The following is a 10,001-nucleotide window of genomic DNA, read 5'->3' as shown; positions in this document are numbered from 1 at the left end:
AAATAACGAGTAATCGATGGCAATGATTTAGCCTTCCATCAGACGGCGATGAGAGACAAGGATGCCAGGATGTGAAGGAAGAGAGGAGGGAAAAAGAATGGAAGAATGAGAGGAGAAGAAAGAATGGGAGGAGAAGGTGGAGGAGGAGGAGGAGAAGGGGGAGGAGGAGGAGGAGGAGGAGGAGGGGGAGGAGGGGGAGGAAAACGGATGGAAGGAGGAGGGAAAGGTGAAGAGTAAAAAAAAAACAAGAAAGATGAACGGAGGAAGGAAGGATGGGGAAAGAACAAAAGGATAAAAGAAACGGAAGCTAAAAGAAAGAATGAAAAGAGAATAGAGAAAAAAGAGAGAGAAAAGAATAGAAAGCAGAGGAGAGAAGGGTGAGGGAGAAAGAACAAAAGCGTGATAAACTAAGAAATCAATGCTAGCGACTTATTTTTTTTTTTTGCCTGAAACTAGAACTCCCAAGAAAAAAATATATTTATGTATGTCGTATCATTACTTATATCTACGATGCTATATGATGACAAGGTCTGTATATGTATTTATATAGACCTTGATAATGGCAAGTAAATATATATGCTATAGTATGCCCGTTTCTCTGCCTAATGCTCATCATCATCATGCTCACACGTCTACTATCTATCGGTAGATTTTTCTTTTATTTCTATCTATTCATCTTTATCTATATATCGCTTTCTATCTATCTTTATTTCTATCTATTTATCTTTTTTATATACATCTCTCTCTTTCTCTATCTGTCTATCTACCTATCAATCTATCTATCTACCTATCTATCTATTTACCTATCTATCTATATACCTATCTATCTTTCTCTCTATCTATCTATCTTTCTCTCTATCTATCTATATTTCTCTCTATCTACCTATGTACCTAACTATCTATCTTTCTCTCTATCTATCTTTCTACCTACCTATCTATCCATCTATATATCTTTCTCTCTATCTATCTATCTTTCTCTCTATCAATCTATCAATCAATCTATCTCTCTTTCTCTCTATCTTTCTATCTCTCTCTCTCTATATGCATATATATACACAAAGACCGGTCGGGCCGTATTCCGTGTGCGAGGTCGCGTGACCGGCGAGGATCGAGCAGCGAAACGCAAGCCCTCACGCCCTCCCTTCCGTGGGCGGGCGTCAGGCAGTGTCGCCTTCGTCACGTCTCTCTCTCGTCTGCTTTTTTTTTTTTTTTTTTTTTTTTTAAGGTGGGTCTTTTTTTTTTTTTTTTTTTTTTTTTTTTTTTTTTGAGGTGGGTCTTTTTTTTTTTTTTTTTTTTTTTTTTTTTGAGGTGCGAAGGAAAGTTTGCATTCGGAGGCTATTTTATTTTCGTCTATTCCGAAAGGGTGTTGGTCTAAAAACCAATAGGAATGAATAAAAGAGGGAAAGGAAAGATTGAGATTTTTTTTTTCTTATTTATCTTTTTTTTAAGAAAATAATTTTCCTTTGTACGTGTATCCGGTCAACGCCACCTTCTAATTCTTGTCGTTGTTTGTGTTGTTGATGGAGGAGGAACTTTCGAGAACCTTCTAATCCTCTCCTCCCCCCCTCCCCCACCCCCCCTACCCCCCGCCACCCCACAGACACTCCCTCGCCTCCGCCCTCCTCCTCGTCGCCGACTTGCCTTATAAGGAGGTGCTTCGGCGTCCCTTCGGTCACGTGCCTTATACGGACACCTGACGCACGCCCCGCTGCCTCTGCCCTGGCACTGCCCCGCTCCCTGGCATTGCCCAACTCCCCTGTCTCGCCGCTGCCCCTGCCATGCCCTGTTCCCCTGCCCCGTCTCTGCCATGGCCTCTGCCCTGCCCTGCTCCCTGGCATTGCCTAACTCCCCTGACTCGCCGCTGCCCCTGCCATGCCCTGTTCCCCTGCCCCGTCTCTGCCATGGCCTCTGCCCTGGCACTGCCCTGCTCCCTGGCATTGCCCAACTCCCCTGACTCGCCGCTGCCACTGCCATGCCCTGTTCCCCTGCCCCGTCTCTGCCATGGCACAACCTTGTTCTCCTGCCACGCCTCTGCCCTGGTATTGCCCTGCTACCCTGCCATGCCTCTGCCCTGGTATTGACCTGCTACCCTGGGACTGTCCAGCTCCCCTGCCCCGTCCCGCCCTACCACTGCCCTGCTCCCCTGCCATGCCTCTGCCCTGCCATGCCTCTGCCCTGGCAATGCCTCTGCCCTGGCAATGCCTCTTCCCTGCCATGCCTCTACCCTGGCAATGCCTCTTCCCTGCCATGCCTCTGCCCTGGCAATGCCTCTTCCCTGCCATGCCTCTGCCCTGGCAATGCCTCTTCCCTGCCATGCCTCTGCCCTGGCAATGCCTCTTCCCTGCCATGCCTCTGCCCTGGCAATGCCTCTTCCCTGCCATGCCTCTGCCCCTCCTCTGCCCTAGCACTGCCTCGCTCCCCTGCCCCGCCGTGCCCGCTGCTGCCTCCCTCGCCTGCCCACATTCTGCCGTTTCCTGCGAAGATCATGCGCGGAGGGGAAGAAAGAGCGAATGTGAAGGACGAATGAGGGAGAGGGAGAGGGAGATGGAGAGGGAGATGGAGAGGGAGAGGGAGAGGGAGGAGAAGGGGAGGGAGAGGGAGAGGGAGGGGGAGAGGGAGAGGGATGGGGAGGGCAGGGAGGGAGAGGGGGAAGGGGAGGGATGGGTATGGGAGGGGAGAGGGAGAGGTGGGGAGGGGAGGGGAGGGGAGGGGAGGGGAGGGGAGGGAGGGAAGGGAAGGAAGGGAAGATAAGAGAGAGAATTGGAAAAAGATAGAGAGAGAGAGAATTAGAAAGAAAGGAAGAGAGGAAAAAAATAATAAGAAAGATCGAGAATAAATAATTGAAAAAGAAAGAAAGAAAGAAAGAAAGAGAGTGAGAGATAGATAGATAGATAGATAGATAGAGAGAGAGAGAGAGAGAGAGAGAGAAAGAGAAAGAAAGAGAGCGAAAGAAAGAAAGAAAGAAAGAGAGAGAGAAAGAGAAAGAAAGAAAAAAAACAAGAAAGAGAGAGATAAAGAAATCGACGAGACACAAGACCAGCTAACGAGGGAGAACCAAGGATGCGACACCCAGGGCAAGGCGTGCGTTCCCTCCCCCTGTTCCACTCTGCTGCCCGCGTACCTACCAGCTGCCCCGCGACGCTGTGGTGGCGGAAGGCGAAGTTCTGCTGAGACACTTCCTACAGCCTCCTCCGACGCAGCGGCTGACGGAGGAGCCCGGTGAACTGCACTTCTTCATGCACGATTGACATTTGTCGTTTTCGTGGATGTATGTTTGTTTATATGTATCTGTCTATCTATTTATTTATCTATATCTATCAATCTATCTCTATCTATCTATCTATCTATTTATCTATCTATCTATCTATCTATCTATCTATCTATCTATCTATCTATCTATCTATATACCGATATATACATATATGTATTTATATACATATACACAGATATTTTATGTCAATCTGTCTATCTACCTATCTATCTATTTATGTAATCATCTATCTATCTGTATCTATTCATCCATTCTGTCAATCTAATCATATCTCTATCTATCTACCTCTCTCTTTACCTATCTATCTATCTATCCACTCACCCATCCAAACATCCATCCTTCCTCATATCTATCTATTTTTCCATTTATCTATCTATATATTTTTCTATCTATCTTTACATCTATCTATTTTTCCATTTATATATCTATATATTTTTCTATCTTTACATCTATCAATTTTTCTATCTATATATCGATCTATCTATCCATACACGTGTACAAATGTGCATGTACGTCTGTGTACGTCTGCAGGTGAGTAAGAGATATGCGGTAAAAGGCGACAACTTTTTACACAAGCCTCACGTGCGCTCAGCCTACAGAAAATACGAGCCAATGAGAAGTCTCCCAGTTGCACTCACGCAATACTACCATTTGCTGCAACAAATATGCACCAGCTATTGCACACTGGCGTTGACACTTGAAGTCACACTCGGACAAGTGACCTTTCTGATCCGTGACCCCTTTGAGGCCTATAACCCCCCCCCCTCCTCCCTTATATCCTCCTCCTCTCCCCTTCCCCTTATCCTCCCCCTGCCCCTCCAATGAGAAATCTTTTGGGAGATGAAATAAGGAGAAGGAAGAGGAGAGGAAATGAGAGAAAGGGGGATGATAAGATGTTATAAAGAGGAGGAAGAAGAGGGAGATAGAGAAGAATAAAAGGGGAGGAGGAGGAAGAAGATGAGAAGGGAGGATAGGAATAGGAAGAAAAAGAGGAAGACGGATAAAGAGGCAAAAAAGAGGAAGAAATTGAAATAGGAGGAGGAGAAAAAAAATAGAAGGAGAAGAAGAAAGTGGGAGAGGAAAAAGGAGAGACGGAAAATAACAAAAAAGAAGCTAATGTAAGAAAAAAAAACGAGAACGAAAAAGAAGAAAAAGAACAATAATGAATTGACATAAACGAATATATATAGTTACAATCAATACAAATAATTTCTAGGAATCATTATTGGCTGCAGTGTTTATTCGCGAATTTATACCTCTTATTAACAATTTTATTTATTTTTTTCTCTAGGATAAATAGATATTTATTTTCCCGCTTTCTCTACTCCATTCAACATTATCTTATTATATCTTTATTTCTTTCTTATTCTTTTTTATTCCCATTAAACTATACTTGTGAGTTGTAGTGCCAGAGCCTTCAGAGGTGGGAGGGTTTACAGTGCCAGTGGTAACGGTAATTATAGTGCCTATGGTGCCAGATGAGTGTGTAGGCCTATGAGTCAGCTTAGATAATTTTAGCGGGGGAGGGGAGGGGAGGGGGGTGAGGGGAGGAGAGGAGTGGGGAAGAGGAGGAGGGGAGGAGAGGGAGAGGAGGGAGGAGAGGGAGCGAGTGAAGGGAAGGGGAGGGAGCGAGAAGGGGAAGAGGGAGGAGGAGAGGAGGAGGGAGAGAGGAGAGGAGGAGGGAGAGAGGAGGAGGTGGGGAAGGGAGGAGAGGAGGAAGGAGTGGAGAAGGGGAGGAGGGAAGGAAGAGGGTTGGAGAGGAGTGAGAGGAGAGAGGAGTGAGAAGTAGGGAAGGACAGGGAGGAGGAGAGGAGGGTGGAGAGGAGAGGAGAGGGGAGGAGGAGAGGAAGGAAGTGAGGGGTGGAGAGAGAGGGAGAGAGGAGGGAAGGAGGAGGGTGAAGTGGAGAGGAAGAGGAGGAGGAGGAGGGGGAGGAGGGGAGGAGGGGAGGACAGGGAGAGCAGACACAATCGTAACAAGAGCTTTAAGACTTTCTGATAAATTAGATTTGGTTTCTGGCAGCTGATGTGTGGTTCTCGATGGGTCAGCCCTTATCGGATAGCCGGTGGGAGTGAATAAATACTTAAGGGAGAAAAAAAAATGATCGGAAATACTAGACTAAGCGACCGAAACCGACGCTGTAAAAAAAAAAAAAAAAAAAAAAAAAAAAAAAAAAAAAAAAAAAAAAAAAAAAGTAGACTATGATAAATTAGATGACATGGGGGGGTGGAGGGGGTGGAGTGAGGGGGGGATTATAATTTTGATGATTATTATATATATATATATATATATATATATTTTTTTTTTCATTACTATTTTTTTCTTATGTTATTCTTGTCTCTTTTTCTATCCCTTCCTCTCTTTCTCTCTTTCTTACACGTAGCTTTTTCTTTTAATGAGCTGTAAATCCTGTTTTTTTCTTTTATTTATCTTATTTTAACAATTTTTTTCTTTGGCTTTAGTCCCCCTTCCTTTTTCCTCCCCTTTTGTTTTTTGTTTTCCTTTTTTCTCTGCCTGCTCTCCTTGCTTCTGTTTCGCTCACCTTTTCCCTTATTACTCTTCCCTTCTCCCTCTTTCTCCTTGCTTTTCTCCTCTATCTCTCTCTTTCTGTCCCTGTCCTCTTTCTAAATTTCTATTTCCTCTCCTTTTCCTTCTCTTCCCCCCTTTCTCTCGCTATTCGATTCCTTTTGCCTTTTGTCCTTTTTTCCCCTTTCCTCTCCCCCACCTCTCACTTTTTTCCCTTTTTTCTCAGTTTTCCTCTCCTCTCTCCACTTCCTATTTTTTTTCCTTTCTCTCACTTCTCCTCTCCTCTCCCCACCTCTTCTTTTCCTTCTCTCTCATTTTTCCTCTCTTCTCCCCACCTCTTCTTTTCCTTCTCTCTCATTTTTCCTCTCTTCTCCCCACCTCTCATTTTCCACTCTCTCACTTTTCCTCTCCTCTTCCCACCTCCCATTTTCCCTTCTCTCTCCCCACCTCCCAGTTCCCTCTTCTTTCTCGCTTTTCCTCTCCTCTCCTCGCCTCTCCCTCCCTTCCAACCTCACCCTGGGGAAGCGAGGTCCCAGCACAGGCCAGCGAGAGCGAGGGTCAGAGTGCCACTGTCCCTTATTGGTGATAAAAGTCGAGGCCCTGGTGTCATTGCACTTGCACGGGGGGAGGGGAGGGGATGAGAGGAAGGGGGAGGAGGGGGAGGGAGGGAGGTTGAGAGGGGAGGGGAGGGAGGGAATGGGAGGGAGGAAGTGAGGGTGAGGGGGGGAGGGGAGTAGGGGGAGGGAATGGGAAGGGGGGGAGGGAGAGAATGAGAAGGAAGGAGGGGGAGAGAAATGGGAGAGGAGGAGAGAGAGTAGGGAGGGGGAGAGGGGGAGAGAATGGGAGGGGAGGCGGGTAGGGAATAGGGAGAAAGGTGTGTGTAGGACTGCGAGAGGGGTAGGGGAAGGGGAAGAAAAGGTGAAGGAAAGGAGAATAGGTAGGGGAAGGTGAGGGATAGCGGAGTAGGGAAGTAGGTAGAGGAAAGAGAGGAGTTGGTGAGTAGGGAGGAAAGGAGAGGAATATGGGAGTGGGAAAGGATGGTGAGGGGTTGGGGAAGGGAAAGGAGAAGGGGGGGGAAGGCATAGGGTTTGGGAAGAGGGGGAGGGGGAGGAGAGGTGTACAACGGGTAGCGCAGGCGTATGATGATAAGAAGAGAAAGGGGAAGAGGAAGAGGGAAAGCGAATGGGGAATAGGAGAGAAATGTGAATAGAAGGCAAACATAAAGAATGGATAAGGAAGAAGCGAATAGGAAATAGGATATAAATAAAAATAAAAGACAAACATAAAGAAGGGATAAAGAAGTGAATGGGAAATAGGAGAAAAATAAGAATAGAAGACAAACACAAAGAAGACATAAGGAGGAAGCGAATAGGAAATAGGAGAGAAACAAGAACAGAAAACAAATATAAAGAAGAGATAAGGAGCAGAGAAGTTCAGCCGAGGAGAGGAGGAGGGAAGAGGGGAAGGGGGGGGGGGGTAGCGCAGACCATCCTCATCTAATCAAACTCATCGACATACTCATCATACCTCAGCATACTCACCAAACCGAGCATACTTAAATCTAGCATCACTTATATACACGAATCTAAGTATCAGAGGAATCATGTGAAAAAAAAAATATATACACATCTATTCACTCTAAAATAATACATAATTTTACGAAGATAAAATAAAATGAAATAAATATGTACATATATCAATTCGGAGGAATCATGGGAAAAGAAATGAATATATATATACACGAAAAAAAAGAATAGAGAGAGAGAGAGAGAGAGAGAGAGAGAGAGAGAGAGAGAGAGAGAGAGAGAGAGAGAGAGAGAGAGAGAGACCGAGAGAGAGAGAGAGAGAGAGAGAGAGAGAGAGAGAGAGAGAGAGAGAGAGAGAGAGAGAGAGAGAGAGAGAGAAGAGACAGAGAGAGAGAGAGAAAGAGAGAGCGAGAGAGCGAGAGAGAGAGAGAGAGAGAGAGAGAGAGAGAGAGAGAGAGAGAGAGAGAGCAAGAGCGAGAGAGAGAGAGAGAGTCACTTCTAAAATATACTTAATAAAATAAAATAAGAAATATATGCATTTATATCAATTCTACAATCCTCTTTTCTACATTTGCCAAGCTAGCAGTGTCGCCTCTGCAGGGAAAGTTGCACCGTGCAATACAAGGAATGGAAATCAGAGAATGCTACTAATGATGAGTTAATTGAGCGGAAAAGGTCATCGAGAAGAAGGTTCGGGTCAAGAAAGAGCCACTCTGACCTTTAGCTTTCATCGTCGGCGCGTGTGGATGCTGAACCCGTAAAGAATAAGAAAAAGAGAGAGAAAGAGAGAGAGAGAGAGAGAGAGAGAGAGAGAGAGAGAGAGAGAGAGAGAGAGAGAGAGAGAGAGAGAGAGAGAGAGAGAGAGAGAGAGAGAACAGAGACAGAGAAAGATATCGAGCGAGAGAGAAAGATATCGAGAGAGAGAGAGAGAGAGAGAGAGAGAGAGAGAGAGAGAGAGAGAGAGAGAGAGAGAGAGAGAGAGAGAGAGAGAGAGAGAGAGAGAGAGAGAGAGAGAGAGGGAAGGAGAGAGAGAGAGAGAGAGAGAGAGAGAGAGAGGAGAGAGAGAGAGAGAGAGAGAGAGAGAGAGAGAGAGAGAGAGAGAGAGAGAGAGAGAGAGAGAGAAATCTTGGGAGACGAACGGAAGTGTTAACAATGCTAAGAACCTCATGAATATACACAGCAACCAGTATGATTCCTCCGTAAATTATTGTACTGAACTATTCTTGCTATATTCGCTAATTTATCATTCTTGTTCTATTTTCTTCATTTCCCCCTAGCAGTCCCGTAGGTCAATTAAATTATTCCCCCTTTCATTCTATATTTTGGCTCATTTTCTCTATCTGTTTATTTCTCTATTTATATGTTTCGGTTTATCAGCCTCTCTACTTCTGTGAGTATCTATCTATCTATCTACCATTCAAGCTATCTATCTATGAATATATCTGTCAAGCTATCTATCTAAATATCTATCTGTGGATATCTATCACTCTATCATATCTACCTGCAGATAAATACATAGATAAAAATAGTTATATCTATAGAGGTAAATATATATATATATATTTCTCATTCCACTTGCAACTTTCAAGCAAAAAACGACCTTACGTGCGACTATCCATCCATTAATCCCTTTATTTGATCCGTAAATGAATAGGATTTTCTTGCGTCAGTTTAGTTTAGGGGAAAAAAAAGGCACGAGAGAGAATGCATTAGTTTAGTTTAGGGGAAAAAAGGCACGAGAGAGAATGCATTAGTTTAGTTTAGGGGAAAAAAGGCACGAGAGAGAATGCATTAGTTTAGTTTAGGGGAAAAAAGGCACGAGAGAGAATGCATTAGTTTAGTTTAGGGGAAAAAAGGCACGAGAGAGAATGCATTAGTTTAGTTTAGGGGAAAAAACTGAAGAATGCATTGATTTAGTTTAGGAAAAAGCCTGAGAAGGTGCATTAGTTTAGTTTAGGGGAAAAAAGGCGCGAGAGAGAATACATTACTTCTCAAGAGATGTTTTTGGCGCTTTTTGATTCGATCTGCGACAGGAATGCAATCTGGGCGAGATTCTTCCTCTTGCAACGCGAACTTTTCATTCTCATTTATGCCTTTCTGTTCTGCGTTTGTCACTGTGGATTGTTTTTTTTTTCTCTCTATCTCCCTATGTCTGTTTGTCTGTCTGCTTGTGTATATCTTCCTTCCTCCCCAACTCTCTCTCCCTCTTTCCTTTCCCTCCCCCTCTCCTCAAATCCTTTCGCTCCCACCTCTGCTCCCAAAGTCCTTCCTCCCTCTCTCCCTAACTTATCCCTCCTTCCCACCCTCCCTCCCTCTCTCACTCCCTTCTTCCTCTCAGCTTTCCCTTCGTCTTAAATCCTTCTCCTCCCTCCTTTCCCTCCTCTCTCTCTCCCTCCCTGCCTTCCCACCCTCTCCTCCCTCCTTCCCTCCCCTCCCCACATCCCTATATCATTCCCTCCCTCTCCCCCTCCCTTCTTTTCTCACTCCCTCCCTCATTCCCTCCTTCCTCCCTCTTTCCCTCTTTCCTCTCACCCTTTTATCCTTCCTCCACTCCTCCTCTCCTCCTCCCACCCTCTCTCTCCTTTTCCTCCTCTTTCCCACCCTCTCTCCCCTCTTTCCCTCCCTTCCCCACCCTCTCTCACCCTAAATCCCTAAATCCCTCCCTCCTTCCCACCTCTCT

The 10,001-nt window shown here is 45.1% G+C and overlaps 1 protein-coding gene across 1 annotated transcript; it reads right to left on the bottom strand.

The window, feature by feature from the left end:
- Positions 1-1,841: 1,841 nt before the first annotated feature.
- Positions 1,842-2,381, bottom strand: LOC138862213 (spidroin-1-like). Its single transcript, XM_070123559.1, has one exon. It carries the CDS (start codon positions 2,379-2,381, stop codon positions 1,842-1,844), a length of 540 nt encoding a protein of 179 aa, XP_069979660.1.
- Between the last annotated feature and the right edge of the window lie 7,620 nt (positions 2,382-10,001).

The sequence above is a fragment of the Penaeus vannamei genome, chromosome 1 (genome assembly GCF_042767895.1).
Source record: "Penaeus vannamei isolate JL-2024 chromosome 1, ASM4276789v1, whole genome shotgun sequence".
Taxonomy (NCBI): Eukaryota; Metazoa; Arthropoda; class Malacostraca; order Decapoda; family Penaeidae; genus Penaeus; species Penaeus vannamei.
The sequence above is the reverse complement of the archived record's forward strand: the minus strand, read 5'-3'. Positions and strand labels throughout refer to the sequence as shown.